The sequence below is a fragment of the Gambusia affinis genome, linkage group LG11 (assembly GCF_019740435.1).
Source record: "Gambusia affinis linkage group LG11, SWU_Gaff_1.0, whole genome shotgun sequence".
In the NCBI taxonomy this organism is placed as follows: domain Eukaryota; kingdom Metazoa; phylum Chordata; class Actinopteri; order Cyprinodontiformes; family Poeciliidae; genus Gambusia; species Gambusia affinis.
Window position 1 is genome coordinate 23,308,736 of NC_057878.1, and position 20,813 is coordinate 23,329,548.

Here is a 20,813-nt window from a genome sequence, read left to right on the forward strand (position 1 = left end):
AGAGATACAACAAGTGCTGCTAATGTCTCAGTGTGGCCCAGCAGAGCAGAGTTTAAAGGGTCACTGAAGACAGTAGTAGACGTAATGAAATGAAACAATTCAACTGTCAGGGGCAGACATGTGTTAGCTGAATTTTGTAAATTGCCAGTTTATTGGGTAATTCCAGTGTTAAAAGAAAGGGAGACCTTCTGAAGAGTAACAGAAACTAAAAGCAAAAAAAAAAAAGGTTTTGGTAGTTGTAGAAAATATCAAACAGAAAGATGCAATAACATAAAACAATAATATAAAATGGGTAACGGTAAACATAATGTATTTTTCTAACAATGAGCCTTGTAATGAAATCCAAACTCTTACTTTTCATTTTTTGCCACATTACAGTTAAAAATGTTAGTGTATTTTATCGTTATTTTATGTGATAGACTATAAATAAATAAGAATCTGTAAAGTCTGATGTATATATGTACTCCACTTCCTTTATTCTGTTATCCCTAAGTAAAATTCAGTGTAACGATTTGCCTTCCAAAGTCACCTACATAGTAAATAGTCTACTTGTGTGTAATTTATTTTAATGTAACTACCACTATTTCTGAAGATCTCACTGGTTTGTTAGAAAAGATTAATGAAAAAGCATTATAAGAAACACATCTGATAATTCAGATACAAAATTGCAGAAAGTTTTACAGTTGGGCTTATAAATCACTATTCAAAGCTATAAGTATCTCAATGAGCATTATTCAAGCCAACATCAAATGTGTAGCATAGATGGTCAAAACATAGTCATTTTAGATGACATGCCAAACAAGGGGATCATTCATTAGAAAAGTAGCAAAGAGTCGTATTGTATCTTTGGAGGATCTGGAGAGATCCACAGCTCTGGAGCTGTGGATCTCCCACCTGAGAGAACAACTCAAGTGGGAGTTGTTCTCCCAAATAATTGTTGAACAGATAATTGTTGTGCATGCTACAAATCTGACCAGGAAGGTCATTATTTAAGGGGTTTTTACAAAATCTTGTTCTCCTTCCGATCTTGACTTATTTTGCAAAGAAGATTGGACAAAAATATTAGCTAATGGATGTGAAAATCTGGAAGTGTAAAAGAGCAGCAGCTGCAACTACAGTGAAAGGACCTTCTCACCATGGCTGGAAAGAAATGCATGCCGCACTTTTCAGGTTTGTATTTTTCAAGGCTTCTGAAACCAGGATTTTGTTTTCTTTCTATGCCACAATTATGTTTTACACTGTGATATTCTGTCATATAAATTTAAATAAAACACACTTAAGTTTGTGGTTACAAAGTGAAAAATATGAAAACTATTGACGGAGAACACTTTAGTTACGTTTGTATGGCACTAAATAAACATTATACAACTTTAATACAAAAAAATAGTCTATTTTGGAAAACAGCAGTATTTACAGTTGGTCAGTCTTCACCTTAAGTCTTAAACAAATTACTTCTGCAGGCTAATAAAACAACTGGAAGCTGGAAGGACAGGTGTAGCAAAAGCAAGGACCAGTTGGGACAGCCGTTTTAAAATGGAAGGAAAGTAACCAGGATACTAAGGAGTGTAAGCCATCCACCTTCCAGTTGCTTTAAGCAAATATTGACTGGAGAATCAAGCAGAGGCAAAGAGGCTCTCATGTAAAGCCTGACATGCAGGTGAGGTCAGGCTTTCTAATGGCAAGATGAGGCTATCGGTGTTTTCTGCAACAATAAATGATGATGGGGATTTAAAGGAGACATGAAGACAATATTAAGGTGATAATATGTATAACATAGAAGAAGACAAACTGGTAGACAAGATTTGATGTCAGTTTTTAGACAAACCCTAAGGTCACTTTCGAGCAATACATTGTTTCAAATATTCTTAGATGGATTTGTGTAGTAAATATTTAGTATCATCTACAGTTATAGGTAGCTATTGTGTACAAAACATTATGTTAAGAAAAAATTATTCATTTATTGTCAAACAATTAAAACTGTTTGCATTATGCTGAAAATAGAAAAACATATTAATGAATGGCATAGGAACGGCAATGGTTGAATACTTCAGCATAGCATCCTGATGACAGATGGCTTGTACCAGATCTGTGTGTGCGTGTGTGTGTGCATGTGTATCAGTGCAGTTAATGTTTAGTTAATGATTAATATAACCTCCTATTAAGGCCACCTCTCAGGACCGTCTGAAGTCTCGCTTTGTTACGCAGAAAATGATTAGTGATGAGTAGATCCCCACAGTGGAAAAAAAAAAAAAAACAAAAAAAAAACATGCTCCATAAATTTGCCAATGGAAAAATGATTATCAAAAGCACGCCAAAGGAGGGAGATCAAGAGATTATCACCCCCAGGTCCTGGTAAATGTCAGCCTCTTCAGCACAGGTGGGACTGATCGGTGGTCTGTTTTGTTTTGGGGGTTTTTGTACTTGTTTACAGTTCAAATAGAATTCAATGTACATATACGAGACAGGTTTACAATCACACATTTGCATCTTTTACTTCTTCATATGAGACTACAAAGCAAATGTTGGATAAAAGTTGCTCTGATGGAACCTACAAACATTTTACTGGAAAAAAACTATACTCTTCAAACTTTGGAAACAACATTAGTCTTAGCTGCTTTCTTTTGTCTAAAAACTGTGGAAACAATGAGTTAGTCTGAGCTGCTTCCTTTAGAGCAGTAACTGCTGCCAGCTGTATGCAAATAAGACAATGTACCTGCTCAGTGAAATAAAGGCTGCAACACACCTGGTGGCAGTTACTAAAAGAATTAACATCATGGAGATCTCAGATGAAATACTGGCTCTAACTTTACTCTTTATGCATTTTTTTTCGGTTTTTATATAAATTTATGAGTCATACTGGTGTTTCTTATCAATTTTAGTGCAATGATATTAAATAAAATGACTGGAAAAAGAGCTTGGCGCAGCATTCATCTCATTTGCGCAGTCCAAGTCCAAAAGTCAAACTTCGTGCCTTTTCCAGATGCCCACCCGTACCTGCGTAACGCGAGCCGAACGAACAAAACTTCATCTTCAGGTATTGTACGTGAGGCTCAACGTGAAGCAAATACAGAGAAAAGTGAGGAAAAGTCACAAATGGTGTGGCGTGATGCTGTTCTGGAACATAGCAGCAGGCGTTTCTCTTCTCCACTCTCTGAAAGGGGGAAAGGTTTTAAAAAGTTAAATAAATTAGAAAAATATAGAAACTAGTGAAAGAATTGATGCTCTGCATGAACTTACGGCCTACCTTTAGAAGAAGAAAAGCAATAAAGGAAGGGAATTGTGCAAGCTTGGTCCCCGCCTTTCCCACGCATTGAATGTGTGCGTTTTGTGACAGGTATACACCTTTTATACTTCCCCACGCTCCCCCCTCACCCATCCGTCCTCCTTTCTCCTCCCCTGTTAGTGGATCCTCTGGGCGCAGACACCTGCCGCACGGTGCGTTGCTCTGATCCAATATTGACATAAAGAGGGAGGGGCACGCCTGTGTGTGCGTAAAACACGCGCGACCAAAATGAATTATTCCAAAGTGCGCGCCCTCCTCCTCTTCCTGCTCCAGTGTGCCAGGCAACGACATGTGTGACCTCTGCGCCTACACTGAACTGTAAAAAGCCTCATTGTAACGTAGCTACCTGACGACAAGCTCAAGCCGTGCTATACAGCTTCTGTTCTGGGATTATTTTCATACACTTTGCCTTGCAAATACCAGCGTGGAGCTGACGCTTCACTTTGTTCCACAACTTTTTGAAGGAAGGTTCATTTATGGTTGTGTAGAGAGGGATGGATTTTAGTTCACATGGGTCACAAATTCAGAAATCCAACCAAAGGTACAAAGTTTTTATTTAATGCAGCGAGTTTGAAAAATCCTGGCAACACGTGAAAAATAAAATTGCTCACCTTGTTAAATCATACATAAACGGTGTTTAAGAACATTTCTTTTGTCAGTTTCACTTCCTGTGCTATCCTCTTTACTGCTGGACGATAAAAAAAAGTTAATTAAGCAGAACCTGTTTGACATGAAGAAAGCTAACAGTTAACACATATTATGATTTAAAGCTAAACATCACAAATTAATTATCAACTAACAGACTGAAAACCTTTGTAAAGACATTTCTAAAGTTTTAGGATCTTTGGCTGGCAACTCACACTGATAGCCATTATCCATAAATGAAGAAAATATGAACATTCACCAAAGTGGCTGGCCTACAAGAAATTATCCAAGAGTTCAACAACTTATCCACGAGATCATAAATAGAGCCAGAATGTCTTAACCACATGGGGCTACACTTTGCGCTGTTAAGAGTTCAGAATTCTTCAGTAAGAAAGAGACTTGGCAAGACTTACAGTTCCAAGGTCTGAACCTTCTGATCATAGAAAGTAGAAAGACCAAATATAAAACCATTTAATGATCTTAAAGGATGGTGGTGTTCAGTCCCTGGCTTACTGGACTGGACAAGCAAATAAACAACAAAAAACTCAGTCATGGCCATTGCCTTCCTAAGCAGTTGTTCTCAGCGCTGTGTCTGGGATGTCTCCCATTGAGCTTGATTTCTCCAGTTGAAATTCAAATGTGTCAATCATTGAATAGAAAAATAAGTTCTGAACAATTGACATTCTGAGTTTTTGCAGTGTTTTAGAATTGTAGTTTGTCTATGGTTACAGTTTTGGCAATGGCAGCAGAGGAAGTAAATTAAACCATTCAATCTGTGTTGGTCACAATTCCAAATATTGATCAATTAAAGTTGGAAAAAGAGGAATGTAGAAAACATTTTATTGCATGCAAAGATCTTGTTGGCCTTATCCACAAGGGCATGTTTATAGTCACAGTTTCATCAAGCTGGCGCATTACATCCATCACGGCCTACAACAGCATTTGGGTAAAATCAGCTTAAAACTTCAATAGAATCTACATCTCCAGCAAGCAATCGCTCTCAATAGACAAGGGTCCAGACTCTGTGAGAGAAAGCACTGAACAAGGTGATGGTTTTTACCAGTCTACTCAGTCAAGATGCAACTTAAAAATCTTCTCTTTTTTACACCCCAAGACAGAAGGGGACCCAGAGCAGGGGGCCATATCACTGATGTCAAAATGTACGATTGGCTACAGATAATTCTTCCACAACAGATCACACAGCACACATACCAGACTGCTAGTCAATAAGAGATCTGCATGTCTGCTGCAAATTGGCAGGTCACTCCTCTAAAGTACGGGTTAATGGGTTGTACATAGTAAGAAAAATGCATTGAATTAGAGCAAACATACCCCCAGGGTATTTTTAAAATTAGATTTTCTACTAATGGGTAATTTGCAGTTTAAATTACAGGAACAGATATTGGGGGGAAAAAACTATATGAGGACAACATCATGAGAATAAATACATATATGCATATATTCTTATGTTGATGATGATAATTTTTTAATTCAGACATTTCACCAACAAAACATATTAACAAAGACTTTTATATTTCTAAGTGTAAATACAATGCCTTGCTACCAAATATACATGTAAATACACCATTTGTTTGGTGACTGAGTCTGAAAAGGAGTATGATGAAATTTAACTTATATAATCATACCCCTTTTCCATTCAGTAATTCCTAACAATCTTTCAATTTCCCATCTCTCTTCTAAAAGAGCACATTAGATTAGCAGAAGAGTAAAAAAAAAGGGTAGTAGTTAACTGCAATTAATCCATTTTTGATTGCAGACATGAAAAAGTAGATAAACATCAATATCTGAACATGATTTAGTACTCTAAAATGCATAAGTATTTCCACAAGGCTTATTATATACAAATGTGAAATGCAAAAGAAAAGATGTTAAGATGCTATGAAAGACTGAATCTACTTATAATCTGCAGCAAATCAGTCATTTAAAATGTACAAATAAAATCTACAGTTTAGAAAGTTTTTTAACTTTTCATATATTTGTCTTCCAACTCAATTTAGATTTTGCTGATCTAAAGCAAACTAAAGCACGCAGAAATCACAATATTTTAACATCGACAACCTTTTTCGCACATTACATTTAAAACGACATAAAAAACATTTTTCACAGGGTTTAAACCTTCTAACCTAAATAATCAATGTACATAACTAAAATCAGGAAATGCATCTAATTACAATTAAATTACTACTTAAAACTTTTGAATAGGACAACAAACTACAGACTACACATACCAATTGTGGCTACATATTCTTGTAATCATGGCCTTAAAAAAAATGTAGTTTGAAGTACAGGCTAGTTTAAAGTACAAAAAGCTAGAGAGACAGAAATTTGTCTTTCTAGGTTTTAAGATAATTTAAAAAAAGAACAGACTGTCAAAAGCTACTGTGGTTATTTGTGGAAATCAACATTTATTTATTTTGTAATACAGTTTGTTTTCAATAGTTTCCTAGTTTTGGAAAGCACATAAAGCAAATTGCATACATTTCCTGTATGTATCAAATCTTGTTTCAATGAAATACAAATATCTAACACTAGTACTGTAAAAATAACATTTTATCAAGAAAAGCCCATAGGACAATAATAACCCTGTAAGGTTACAGCACATTAAAAATGAAAATCGATATTGGCCAGGAAAAGCCTGATCTGTGATCTCTACACTTTTGCATTCTTGCTTTAGAAGCAAAGCCTTCAGGATTTTTCACAAAACTGAAAATTGAAGGGTGATACTTCACACCACTTATATGAAATCACTTTGATTAAAAAAAATCAACACTTTCTTTAGATAAGCATGTTTCATACAAAATATGAGATGTAACCATGTGTTAGCAGTACGTGTTGGTTGAAATGTCCCCTGCTGCCCACCTATACAGACAGTTGTAGTTCAACACAATGATGAAGCTCCTGAGATCTTACTGGTCACTCTGACCCAATCTCCTCTTGTAGGCATCCCAGCCCGACTTTCTATACGACTCGGCAGCCTCGAGCCTATCAGATGCCTCCAAAATGCCTCGTCCCACAATGATGACGTCTGAGCCTTTGTTGTAGATCACGTCCTCTGGGGTTGTGTACTGTTGGCCCATCAAATCCCCTGGGTGACAAGAAAACACTGGGAGATCAGGAAAGTTGTGAATAAGAAAGAGAGACGAATGAGAGGGTCAACAAATAATTTCTAAAGCAACAGCACCACCTTGTGTTGGAGAAAGTATCATTAAATCTATCATTAAATCTTTGCAATTTAAAAATAAAAGACTAAAAAAACATTTTAAATTACCAGCAATTAAGGTTTTATGATTATATAATTACATAAACTATTAAAAGTGTGTAAAACAATGCTACCCGTCATACATCTCTATACCTAAATCATGGTACCTGTTGAACAAAGAAATTCAGATACTGGCAGTTTCCCACGACAAAGAAACAACAGACAGACAAGAAGTGAAGTTTACCTCCAGCCTTTATCTGCACACCAGGAGTCATGTGGAGAAATTCTGGTTTTTCAGTCATCTTGGAGCCACAAATGAACCCAATTACAAAGTCTGGGTTTTCCTCTGCCATCTTCACCTGGAGAGAGAAGAAACAAAGCTGCAGTAAACCCTGAAGCATCATGTATTGTGATAAGAAGACCTCAGCAGAAAGGTGCTTACCACAGCTTGTGTGTATTCACCAGTAGCCAGAGAGCCTTGGGAGCTCATCTGTGCAATGAGCAAACAGCCTCGGCCCAAAGGCTTCCCCACAGCGCGCAAGCCCTTCACGACCCCGGGCCCCGGCACAGCGTGGGCGTTGACGATGTGGGACCAAGACGAGATCCGGAACACACCGCCTGGAGAGAACAAACACTAATCCAGCTCAACTGTGAAGATATTTTATACATCTGGTTGCTCTTTCGCAAAAGGAAGAACAGTCTAACATGATCTCACCTTCATACTGATGCTTGACTGTATTTCCAATGTCAGCAAACTTGCGGTCTTCAAAGATGAGAAAGTTGTGTCGTTCAGCCACAGCTTGGAGTTTCTGGCTGAACTCTTCTGAGAAATCCTGATGGAACACAAAAAAACATGAGTTTAAGTGATTCAACCATGTTCTTTAAGCAAAAAAGTGCTTCTCTTCTACCTTCAGGATGTCACAGTGAGTCTTCAACATGCAGATCTTTGAACCGAGAGACTCGGCCAGCTGGAGCAGCTCCTTGTTGCTCGTCATGTCTGCGGAGACGCAAAGATTGGACTCCTTCTCCTCCATGATCTTGAGCAGTTTAGATGCCAAGGGGTGCATTTCTGCAAACCAACTGATGTTAGCATCCCAAATGAGCACGCAATTTGATTTAATAGTTAGATATTACATACTTGGCAGCTCTGCTCTGTCTGCATAGCTCAAAGTTCGCTTTGGTTCCACACATGGCTTCTTGGGAGCTGGAGAATCACTGCCGTTTGTCTTCTTAGGCCTGAAAGACACACAATAAACATGAAGCTAACTCAGTGTGACTTGCAGAAGTATTTAGATTTTTATATCTTGCAATAAGGCAACCACTAGCTTCATTGTATTTTGGGGGGATTTTATGCAATAGACCAACACAAAGTAGAGCAAAGTGAAAGAAAAAAAATTGCAATATTTTCAAAAGTTTTTGCAAAAGAAATATATTGTTTTATGTCATCTATTAAAAATTCTAATTGAGACAAGACTATATGCTTGTCTCAAGAATAATATATATATATATATATTTACTATGCTTTCCTATAGCAAAAAAACTAGTAGTAAATTGTATAAAGAGGATATTTTGAGTTTAACTGATGAAAGACGAAATAGGTCCATCTCAGCAGCTTTTTGTACCTTTAAGGCAAAAGCAAAAGGCATATTTTTTTACCAACCTTTGTCAGCTTTTTAATCCATTTTGAACTATTTTCCCACCAAACACAGCACTACAATGCAACCATAGAACTACTAAAAACAGTGCATAAGAGCGACAAACCCAAAATAAAGTCAGAACAACAAATCACAGAAGATACTTGATGCTGAGGTATGACTTTCTCAGTTCTGCCAGCCACCTAGCAGAAAACCAAAAAAATAACCTCTTTTTCAGTACCTGAAAGTGTTGTTGTCCAGGATGAACTTGCGGACACTCTGGGCTGTTGGGGCGTCGATGCGTTCAGCTGCAAGCAGCACATCAAGCAGCTTAAACATGGAGATGATGGGCAGGAGCCGAATTCCCCGAGATGCTAACATCTCCACCCCGCCTTGCTCTCTGTCCATCAACACAATGGCATCTGTCACCTTGAACATGTAGAATATAAACATAACACCGTTTAGAAGAATTTATTTGAAAAACCTTTGTGTTGCAGTGTCTAAACGTCAGTGATTGTTCACCTTCAGCCCCTCTTTATGGAGAACGTCTGCCGTCTCCAGGATGCTGCTGCCACTGGTCACTGTGTCCTCAATGATTAAACACGTATCTCCCTTACAAAATGACCCCTCCACCATCTTCTTAGTTCCTACAGGTAGATTACATAAGAAAAAAAGTAGGGGACAAACTGACCACCGGCTGGGATTTGCTATTTAAGAAAACTAACCAAAATAGTGTATTTCTGATTAGATACTAGCCTGACTCTGTGTTTTGAGAGCTTGATAAATTGAGATAGGCTCACCATAGTCCTTGGCCTCTTTCCGCCTGATGAGCATGGGCAGTTCATTTCTTGAGCAGATAATTGTGGCCAGAGGCAGGGCCGTGTACGGAACCCCACACACCGAGTTAAACTGAAGGTTCTCTTCCTGCGCTCGTTGGTAGATGGCGCTCGAAACCTGTGAAGAAAAGCAAAACGAAAGGTGTTTGGTGGCCTTCACTAAAGCTGCATCCTCAGTTCTCTGATCTGCATAGAAAGGTCCCACATCATTATAACAATTGCTGAAATGTAGCTTTAAGTTCCTTCCTCCACAAATACAAGACAAGCTATGTGGAAAAGGTGAAGTCATAGGTGTAACACCAGTCCCCTCTCACGCCTTCAGGTCATTTACACAAGTCCCTGCAAAAACCAGGGAAACTGGAACGTTTTAACTGCAGATATAAATGTTTAGAGTCTGTTTTTCTTCTAATTATAACCTTGTCCCCTCTTTGATCTGCCCTTTGTTTACAAGGATAGCGAGTTTACAATCTTTTTTGAGACTAAACGGTAGTGCTCATGGCCTTTGAACCTTGGTACTATGGATCACCTGGGAGTTTAATTAACTGCACCTCTTTCCAGCGCCGAATAGGTTTTGTTATCCCTGCAAAACAGTTGCCATGACAAAATTAAGGAATCAGGACTAGATTAACTATAAAGCATAAACTCAGACAACTTAATCGGTACACAATACCAGTACTGGTTAGATCCCCACTTGCTTTCAGTCTTCTAAATATAGATCCAATAAGGTATCAGAAGCTAATTTTGTGGTTGCTGCAGATTTTTTTTAGCTGCTCCATGACGGGAATCTTGTTCCACAAAAGGATCTGGACTTAGATCTGAAACTGTACATATCCTGGTGGTTGCATCATATTGCATCTTCTGGAGCAGAAGATCCTTTAAACAGCTGCTAACATCTTTGTGCCAGAAACCACAGCACACTTTCAAGAGTCTACTAGAATCGGTGCCTGATGGGTCACATGTACACTGGTAGCAAATGGGGTGTTGGGCAGGTGGTCATAATGTTATGTCTGACTGGGAAAAACTATGCAGAGCAGGAAAGTATTGCATCTGCCAATTACTGCAGCTTTTTCTTTATTTACATACTTTATTTCAAACAAATACCATTCCATAGAGGATCTTTAGTACAATTACTGCAGCTTCTTCTGTAATTCAATATTTTATTCAAGCAGTTCAAATGCATCACTAATTCAAAATGTATATTTTAAACATAGTTCCACCTACCTTTTAACATTTCTCCATGTTTATTGCCCTTACAGAGAAAATGTATCATGTTGAGCCTATCAGATCAATTAAAACGTTGATGCAATGTAGTTTACAAAGAACAGCTTTCAAAAAATATTCCTTTTTTAAAAAATTCAGTAAAAGTTTAAGCTGAACTCTTGAGTATATTTCATGCATTTGCATAGATAACATTGCTCTCTGTTTCTGAACTAGATCAATACAAACAGGGTCACGGCACCACTGATGAGCAGTTTCACAAATCCTTAAAGTCTGCAAAAATTTCGATAAAGCCAGTGATTTACCGGAAACCAATCCTTTAAGAGGACTTTGTCGCACTCGTGTAGACAAACCAATACCAGCAAAGATTAATTTAGATTATTTTGTAAGTTTTTACCCTGGAAACAAAAGCCAGGCGAAGTTTTCTGGAGTTTATGCCATATTTAAATAGTTTCAAATCAAGCATGCGCTGTTTAGCGGGAAGGACTCTACACGTGCTTACCTGGTTCATCAGAGCAGGATGGGAAACCAGAACCCTCAGGTCGATATAAATCGGTGTCAGCAGGCCGCTTTTTAGCTTGTATTCTCCGAACTTTACTGCGTTCACATCGTGCAGCTTCAGGATTAAACTGTCAATAGAAACATCCGCCATTGTTGGGTGCTAAGGAAATTCTTCTCTCAAAACTTAAGGTGAAACACGGGTCCTCCCCTAGGAAACGGCTAAAAAACAACTTCCGTGTCATCCTTTCAGAATAAGTGACAAGAATATTCGACACTGAGCAGTAAGTGGATACATTACAAAAGAAATTATGTTGCGTGACTAAAGTAATTTTTTTGAAAGTATTTTTCGTCCTATTTTTACAAAACCTTCGGTTGTGTCGTCCTGGTCTGCTCTGCATCCCCAGAACCAAAACCAAACGAGGAGAAGCAGCATTCAGCATCTAACGGACTCACAGGCATTACTGCTTGTATGTTCCGACAAGAAAATAAAATGCAATAAAACCAATCAGAGAAATGTGTAACATTGGAATATTAGAATGATTTTCACTGTATTGCATTTTTGTTATGTATAAACTTCGAATGGTTTGCATACAGCTATATATTTTTTTGCAAGCTTGCTATTAGTTGAATATTATTTTTTGATTTATTACTCCTGCATAGGCCTACTTTTGGACTTTAATAGTTAATTAAGTTATTTATATTTGCAGGTTGGTTTCTTTAGAACCACATTCAACTTGGAACGTTGTCCAGCTGCAGAACACCGCAGGCCTGGATTGGACCTCCAGGTTTCAACCCAAAACCTGGGACTGCTGGATCCACTGCCTGCTTTGGACTGGATTAAGATGAGATAATAATCTTATCTTAATCCAGTAATAATACAGATATCTAGACAAAAAAATCTAAATATCTATATTATATATATATATATATATATATATATATATATATATATATATATATATATATATATATATATATAAATATCTATATCTATATTTATAAAGATGTATATATATATATATATATATATATATATATATATATATAGATTTTATATATATATATATATATATATATATATATATATATATATATATATATATATATATATATATTTATGAAGATGTGTATTTATTGACTTATAAATATTCATATAAATTCATATTTATATGAATTGAATAAATTCATATATATATATATATATATATATATATATATATATATATATATATATATATATATATATATATATATATGAATATGAATTTAGATATATATATTTATATCTTGCCCAGAAAGATGAATAGTTGTCAATTTTTTCAAATTTGTATAAGTGTAAACTTCTAAAAGTCTCTTTTTGTTCCCTGTTTTTTACTTTTTCTTTTTCCAAATCTCCCATTAATTATAAAATGTGGTTTTCTTATTTTCTGTTTAGAATTAGAAATAAAACTCTTCCAATGGATGAACATGAGCCGGAGCACCCGGAGTGAACCCACAGCTACACAGGGAGACGTTTCCCACCGTGCAGTCCTGGATAAGTAAATCAAATCAAATTTGATTTGTATAGCAGCTATACAAATAAAATTTGATTTGATTTTTTATTTTCATTTTATACGATAAATACTAACAATGGAATGGTTCTTTTTATTAACATTCAGGATTATGATACTATGAAAATCAAAAATACAATGTAATCAAGTATTTTGGTTGAAAAATTATCTTAATTCTTGTTTATATATGAAAACTCTATGCTTCTATATGTAATGACGCCATCTTGCTCAGGGCAAGAATGGAGCGAAAGACATTAGAACTCCGAATTATGTACTAAAACCCTTGATTTAAAGTTCTCCGAGTACATGGAAGCCTATTAGAGTTAAAAGCTAGCTACTAGTATAGCTACTTTTATTGCTCAATTTATAATTCAATAGACTTTCTACTTTCCCTTATAACTATAGAGTAGAATTAGCGGAATCAGTTTCTATTTCTTTTTAGATAATTAGGAATTAGATATTGTACTAAATACAATCACGTAATTATTTTGGTTGAAAAAATTATCTTAATTTTAATATATATGCAAAATCTTGCTTCTTTATATGTAATGAGTCTAACACACGTAAAGAATGCATCCTTCAGATAACAAATTTGGAAAAAATGCGATAGTTTAAAAAAACTGATTAAGACTACATTTACATAGCAGAATCACACCACATACACTGTATCTATCTGTAGTCTGCAGCATGTACTAATTTTCTAAAGAGAAAATGACAACCACATTATTTTCTTTTGGATTTATTAAAAAGGTTCGGTCCACAGTAGTTCAGAGTCTGGCAACAACATAATTAACAAAACAAAAGAAAAACCAAATACAGTAAATAAAAATTAAGTTTACACCCCAAAAATAGCACTGAGCAAAATGCCTAAGTAGAAAGGGATAAATAGAAGTAAAGACTTTAAAAATACAAACATGTAATTTAAACAGATTTTGTTTGCAAATTTATCAACAGTTTTGGTCAGTGAGCTTTGAGTTTATTTTTTTTAAAAAAAGGTTATCTTTTCCTTATTTTAAGAAAATATTTATTGTCCGCTACAGATAATGTCCACATCTGATGAATAATAAAAAAAAAATGTACACAGTAAAAACGGCTGGTAAATATACATAATACCACACCAAAAGTAACAGTGCTTATTTTTTAAAAGGAAGGTTTGTTTAGATTTTTTTTTTTTTTTTTTCATTAAAAAAGCAGAGTAGGCAAATGAATTCCTAAACTGCCCAACAGAAAGCAGCACACTGACCACAGAAAGACAGAACACCTGAAAGTAATTTTAAGAAACAATAAAATACTGTATGGCTTTGCAATTCTTTTCATAAAACTATTTCTGATTTGGAAACATTTCGGCATTTGAAAAATGCAAGTTTTTCTAAAATGTTTTTTGAATATTGAATTAATTTGTCCAGTGGCACAAAAATAGATGTAGATGTAAATATGTAAATTGCTAAAAAAAAATTAAAATGTTTTTTGTATATTTTTGCCTATCTTCAGATATATTTTTGTTTAAGCAGGAGAAATAAAACTTTTTTTACTCTAAAACCCCTTGTTTCTGTGTGCAGCGCAGTATGTTTTGTTGTGTTTAAGGTGACGTTGCAGGAGTATTTGTGCTGTGAAAGATTTGTGTAAAAAATGTAAAAAAAAAAAAAAAAAGTGTTAAACATTCTCTATTTCTGCTGAAAAAGATAAGAGAATCAAATCTCTCCAGATCTTTGAAAAGACACAGAGTTCTTTAAGGCACAAAATGTAGTTGCGGTGAAAATCCTTAAGGCACAAATGTGATGGAAATGTTTCTTGATGCACCAGGAGGAAACTTCCTTCTTGAAGTGATGACATTTTACAGGGTTTCACTTCACAATTCCTCCTTTCTTCCCACTCCTTTTCTATTCTAAGGGGCTTTGAGCATCTGCTAGCAGCTCTGGATTTAAACATTCAATTGGACACTGGATGTTCTGAAAGAAAACAACAAGAAAATGGGTTGTAATGCTATCTGGGATGAATAGAATCACAAATACATTTTTAAAAGGTACACAATGCAAACCATTTTTTAGCTAGCCTTTTTTAGCTTATATATATTTGGTATTTATGGTAAACCAGAAATTCCCAAACCATACATGTAAAACGTTAATCAACCATTAGAAAAGGAGTTCCTGATGCTCAATTCAGTACAATAAAACAGAAGTTTTATAGATAAACTCAATATCCTTTCTAAGAGCAAAAACATTCACTGACCAGTTTACGTAGAGCATTTTCCCGGTAGCGCTGGAAGGCATCTAAGCCACCAGGCTGCAAGATCTCAGCCTCCACATTGGTTTGTCCTCCAGGCCTTCTGCAGTTCTCACATCGCCAGCCCTTTACAAGGAGTTAAAGTTAAACAACACAGTCAACACAAAAATAAAAGCTTTCTGACCATCAAATATATAAATGTTATGATGGAAACTGAAATCAAATTTCAGGTTGTCCAGCCTGATTAGTGACCAGCTGGTGGCTTTTTGTACATCCAGACCAAACAAAGTCCAGCAGACACAAACAATCAAAGAAAAGTTCATACAGTTTCTTTTAAGAGTTTTTTAGAGAATGCTAAATTATGCACATGGAAATGCAAGATTACAGAGTGCTGTGAAAAATTTGAAAATTCAATTTTCCAATTAAAATATACACTGTAATTGCTAAGAGGATGCTAACAACAATACTCTTTTTTGGTGTGGACACTGTTACAGAGAGAAGAAATCTATTAGTTAGGCATTTCCAGCCTTAGCAAGGCTTTTAAAAACAATGTTTGAGCAAGCACAAATCCATTAAGAATTTGTTTGAAAATGTGTACTTTCTGAGGTACACTTCTTATTTATTATTTCCTGTAAGAAATGACACTTCAGCAGATAACAGGAAGCCAAGCTTCTCCATTCTTTTGAACATTTGACATTTTTGAGCATTGTTGAAAAACTCTGTGCAAAGTAACTTCAACCTTGCAGAAATAATGACTGATCGAATCTATCTAAACATTAAGTTTTCTAAACTTTTTCTTTTACATTTTTGTTCTCTTACAAGAAATACAGAATCATTCATAGCATCTCTATGTTATTTCTTCCAAACTTTACAAAGACATTACACTGTTATTAAAATAATATGAGAGGGGGGAGTGTAAAACGTAGCCATGATGAAAAAATTAAAGAGACAGACACTTTGAAAATGCTGAGTCACTGGTTGCTTTAATGATTCACCCTTTTCTGGAGAGCAGATCTTTGACCCAAACTCTTTTTTTAGATAAAAAAAATCTATATTTCAATCAGTACCTGATTGAAAAAATTTTTGTCTTTTTTTGTTAAACTCTAAAAAGCCATACATTACTTGCATGTTTTTATCAAAATGATCGGGGAATATAAATATTGAGCTGGAATAAATCTGTTGCATAATTACAAGGCTAAAAACTTGCATTACCACCAGGACTAAGGCATTACAGCCTCATCTCACCTGTTGTCCTCCATAGCAGGTACAAGTACAGATGGCACCCATATATTCCTTCTGCCACTGGTTCCCAACTTGGTACATTTTTCCATCATCATAGCAAGTGGACTCATCTGGAAAATAAAGCAGAGTAATAAAGATCAACAAAAAACAATTTTCATAATAATAAAGCGGGAGTATATAATAATTTGAGATTTACAGAGTTAAAACTCTGAGTACTTACGTGGTTCGCATTTGAACTCTCCTTTGCCATTGCCCAGACAGGTGCAGCTCATCATATGACCGTTCTCAGCACGACGATCCCACTTTTGTCCAATGCGGTAATTATTGCCGTTGTCATGGCACCACTCTGTGGAAGGGAGTGATGGCAAACAAAGGCAGAGAGATTTAGAAAAGAGAGAAGGAGAGGATAGAGTTGGAGTGAAGAGGCAGATAAAAAAAAGTCCAATACACATGAGAAGACGCTCTTTAAAGAGTGCATTTATTTATATTAAACAAATATAAAACTCTCAGTGAAGTTGTCTCATTATGTGTAGAATAAACTTTTTTTCCCCAGAGTAAAGTACCAAATATAATCCAGTGATTCTGATCCTTAAATTGGCAGGTGATCCCAGTTCCTGGTATTGTCATGTTAGCTGTTAACTGTTATGGACAACACATAACAGTTATATTATGTATACAGATGCTTAGACAGAGCAGAGGGTTTGGCATGGGCAGCCTTCAGATGCACTCAAACATTTAAAATCTGTTCAAAACACAAACCGAGGTGCCCACGCATGAATATATGCAGCACATAGAGCTTTCCTCCGTCAGCTTCTATGACATTTTATTCACAGCTAAGGAATTTATACTGAGGATAGTATTTCATGTCTATTGCCAGCATTTAATCTCAGTTGGCTGAGCAATACTACATTAATAAATTCCTTTTGTGTAAAAATGCTGCAATGAGTTATTAAGTGTTTGCAAAGCACTGCAGAGATGGGTTAGTAAGCCACTCACTGGATGAATCACACCTAAAATGACCACTGCCGAGCCCCAGGCACCGGCACCACAGTTTGAAGCCAGTCTCGGACATGCGCTCCCACTCAGAGCCCATTTGGTGGTACGTGTGCGTGAATGTGTCGTAGCACACGTCTCCATTGGTGGTAACAGGAATGTCATCTGGAACTTCAAGAGGAATACAAAATAAAGTGAATTCATGCAGTCTTGCTAAAAATTTAGATGGGAAGTTAACATGGAATTAAAAACAAAAAAATCTCTACCTGCATTGCCAACAGTAACAACTTCCTCCAGAACTGTCTGTTTGTCTCCATCCTTCACAGCCTCTACGACAACATTATAGGATGATCCAGAAGTCAGTCCGATCAGGGTGGCGCTGTTGGAGGTGCCTGGCAGGCGCATCTGAGTGTCAAACAAGAAGGAGGCTTAGCTGTGATCACTACTTTAAATTTCATGTGTATTAATATAAAGAAAGTATGAATACCAGAATGCCTCCTTCCTCCAGGTCTGTAATTGGGCTGCAGGACACCTCATACTCAGTGGTTTCAGGGACAGGTTGCCAGGAAATGGTTGTGATTGTCTTTGCTTCTTGGGGTAGCTCTGTTTCATTGTCAGGGAAGCCGAAAGCAAGACCAGGCAGTGGGGTGTCGCTTACCTACAGGTTCCAAAATAGGGCACAAAGGCAAAGTTAACTCATTAATGAACAGACAAACAGTTCTAGTCACATTTCATTTTGAAATATTAAAAGAAAATACGTATGATTGTACATGACAATAATAGTCATTATCTTGAGCAAATCTTATACTTTACATATTTGACCTTAAATATTTTGCACCATAATAGCCGGTGAATAGGGAGTTCTGATTAGATAACCAATTGCCGTTAGAAAATGCTTAAGGCTATTTAAAATGTAAACTTGGCTATTTAAAATAGTAACACAACATTAGAATTTTCTAAAACAGCAGGTCTAAGTGTTTCATCTAAAAATGTGTTTTAAAACTTTTTTTTTTTTTTAGGTTGATTCTTAGGCTTGGTTGACTAAATATATATAATGGGATCAAATTAGTAATACAAATATTACACACCTTGACCAGGGGGACTCTGTTTCCATCAGGACCAGCTACAGGAATATAAATCAGGGGCTCTCTGAGTGTGGGTCTCTGGCCTTCCTTGGGTCCACCATAGGGGCTAGGAAGTCCAACATTTGGGCCCAAGTTCTGATACTCTGTATAAATGTGCTGTCCCTGCTGGCCCGGTTGGTTCTGACCACTTGTGCCAGCCAGATGGACATAGTTAGAGTCAAAACTGAAAAAAGGGGAAAAACATGCAAATGAGAACAAAAAGTGTACTGAAAGATGTTTTAAAATTATCCCAGCTATATGATAAAATTATTTTCATAAGGTTCTTTTATATGCCTCACGTCTTTTCGTTGAAGGACTCTGGAACATCCAAGATGTCGGTGCTGGGCCGATGGGGAAGTTGCGGCAGTTCAGGTACCAATATCTGATGAACAGTGGAATAGTCTGCAGCTGGCTCTGATTTTACAAAGAGACACATAAATGTAAGAAGGAAATACTTTAACTAACTTAACTGAACAACATTAAAAACTAACTCTGGCCTGAACTGCTCCAGTTAAAATAGCGGAACTAAGCATTTAAAAAATACAAACATGTAAGATGTAGTTACTCTGTCTTTTTCGTAGAACAATCTGAGCAATCCATATGATTCTAGTACAGCTTTCTTTTTTCTTTTTTTTTGCTAAAGTCACTTGTGTATTGTGTTGTCATTTTGGTCATGAGAATCTGGAATTTCACTGACTTTTGAACTGACTAGCTGCTTAAATACATTTTAAATACAAAATGTAAGATGGAAAAAATATTCCATTTTATTTGTTTAAACACCACTTGTTTGTGTGATTACGTGGCAGAAATCACCAAAAAGATTAACATACTCAACGTAGTTATTAAACAGTTATTCTAAACCGCTAGAGGGCAACATCAACTAGATAAAAAACACACTAGGTTAAACTATAAATATGACAAGACACCATTAAGTTATGTCTATTATAATGTTTTTTCTAATGATTTTCAATCTATATTTACTAATAACAATTATGTTACACGCACAACAGAATCAAAATCTAAAAAAACTCTAAAAACAAACAAACAAACAAAAAAAAAAAAATATATATATATGTATATATGTATATATATATATATATGTATATATGTATATATATATATATATATATATATATAGATGTATATATATATATATATATATATATATATGTATATATATATATATATATATATATATATGTATATATATATGTAGAGCTATGCACTTACGGGTTCTGGCCTTGCCCACAAGCGGTGTGCTTCTCAAAGAGTTTTGCAGTGCCACAATCTTAATGACATACTCCGTTCCTGGTTTAAGACCTAAGAACAAATCAAAGCACATAATTAAAAGTTTTTTTCAACATTTGCCAAATTTAGTGAAATATTTACAGAATTTGTATTTAGCCTTTTTCATTAGCCCACTCACCATCGATGGTGGCGAAGCTCATGCCTGCGTGAGGTCTAGGAGTCAGCTCGCGAGGCAAACCCCCAGCCTCCTCATAAGTGACATAATAGCCGGTGATCCTCGGACTGTGTGATGGCTCCCACATGAAGGAGATGCTGGTAGGATTCAGTGAGGTAAAGCGAATGTTGGTGGGAGGAATGACTGTTGGTTGAGCTATAAATCAAGCAAACAAAATATTACTCAGGAAATCTTGTTTTCTCATCAATTTGAACAGCATTTCTTGAAAAACAGCTGACATCATGTCATCTTCCTGCAACTGCAACAACATAAACTACACCTAAGATATCTACACTCTCTATGCTATAAACCCACAATCTTTTAAGGTCACAAACAAAAATTATTTAGATTGAAAGGTCAGGATTTGTAGGAAGTGAAAAAAAAAACTAACTGAAGATGTAATAACACAGTTTCACAAATACAGACACTAAGAATAATAATCCAAAATAGACAACTGACAGATCAGTAAGACTGAAGATGAAAGGACTGAAATGCTGGTTAGTTCAGTCCTGGAAACGTTACAGAGTACAAACTGTTTGCATTGCAGACATCCTCAACTGCATAATTCAAACTTCAACACCTATCTTAACTTAGCTTTCATGGTGTACTGTTGAAAAGAGACTGCTGACAGAGTGGTAAGAACACAAGTAGAATAATTGAAAAGCTTTTGGCGTAATCCTAAATGTTCCTGTAAACAATGACCTGTAAACCACCATTTTCAAATGTTAAGTTGTGTGTTTTTGTCTTTATTTACCAGGTAAAGTCACACAGAGTTATTTTTAAAGCCGTACATAAATAAATAATGTCTTCAGGGCAGCCAACGCTAAACAACAAACCTGACAGCCTCTATGTAAACATAGAAACAAACTAGAGATTTCTATC

At 35.9% G+C, this 20,813-nt stretch overlaps 2 protein-coding genes across 3 annotated transcripts in view; both read right to left on the bottom strand.

The window, feature by feature from the left end:
* Positions 1-4,768: 4,768 nt before the first annotated feature.
* umps (uridine monophosphate synthetase) lies at positions 4,769-11,567 on the bottom strand. 2 transcript variants are annotated; one of them, XM_044132591.1, is made up of 10 exons: positions 11,339-11,567; positions 9,583-9,736; positions 9,305-9,429; positions 9,024-9,211; positions 8,287-8,384; positions 8,057-8,217; positions 7,864-7,981; positions 7,591-7,766; positions 7,393-7,507; positions 4,769-7,052 (listed from the first exon to the last, which is right to left on the bottom strand). In XM_044132591.1, exons 1-10 carry the CDS (start codon positions 11,486-11,488, stop codon positions 6,856-6,858), a joined length of 1,482 nt encoding a protein of 493 aa, XP_043988526.1. In that variant the 5' UTR covers positions 11,489-11,567; the 3' UTR covers positions 4,769-6,855. The 2 variants fall into 2 exon arrangements, with proteins under 2 accessions (XP_043988526.1, XP_043988527.1); XM_044132592.1 differs by having other exon boundaries at positions 4,771-7,034; positions 11,339-11,565.
* A 2,043-nt stretch (positions 11,568-13,610) lies between these two features.
* Positions 13,611-20,813, bottom strand: part of fn1a (fibronectin 1a) — a 32,901-nt gene continuing 25,698 nt past the window's right edge. The window contains exons 39-49 of the mRNA XM_044132593.1: positions 19,896-20,087; positions 19,700-19,789; positions 18,769-18,883; positions 18,434-18,653; positions 17,833-18,003; positions 17,612-17,750; positions 17,349-17,516; positions 16,573-16,698; positions 16,356-16,462; positions 15,117-15,236; positions 13,611-14,836 (exon numbers count right to left, since the gene is read on the bottom strand). Of these exons, the coding sequence (XP_043988528.1) occupies positions 14,768-14,836; positions 15,117-15,236; positions 16,356-16,462; positions 16,573-16,698; positions 17,349-17,516; positions 17,612-17,750; positions 17,833-18,003; positions 18,434-18,653; positions 18,769-18,883; positions 19,700-19,789; positions 19,896-20,087 (1,517 nt within the window). The 3' untranslated portion in view covers positions 13,611-14,767. The remainder of the gene's footprint in view (positions 14,837-15,116; positions 15,237-16,355; positions 16,463-16,572; positions 16,699-17,348; positions 17,517-17,611; positions 17,751-17,832; positions 18,004-18,433; positions 18,654-18,768; positions 18,884-19,699; positions 19,790-19,895; positions 20,088-20,813) is intronic.

Excerpts from the sequence above, each read along its gene's own strand:
- umps (XM_044132591.1), bottom strand. The coding sequence starts at position 11,488 with ATGGCGGATGTTTCTATTGACAGTTTAATCCTGAAGCTGCACGATGTG. Across the intron at positions 8,385-9,023 it reads CTGGACAACAACACTTTCAG|GCCTAAGAAGACAAACGGCA; the intron begins GTACTGAAAAAG and ends TGTGTCTTTCAG. Across the intron at positions 7,767-7,863 it reads AGTCAAGCATCAGTATGAAG|GCGGTGTGTTCCGGATCTCG; the intron begins GTGAGATCATGT and ends TGTTCTCTCCAG.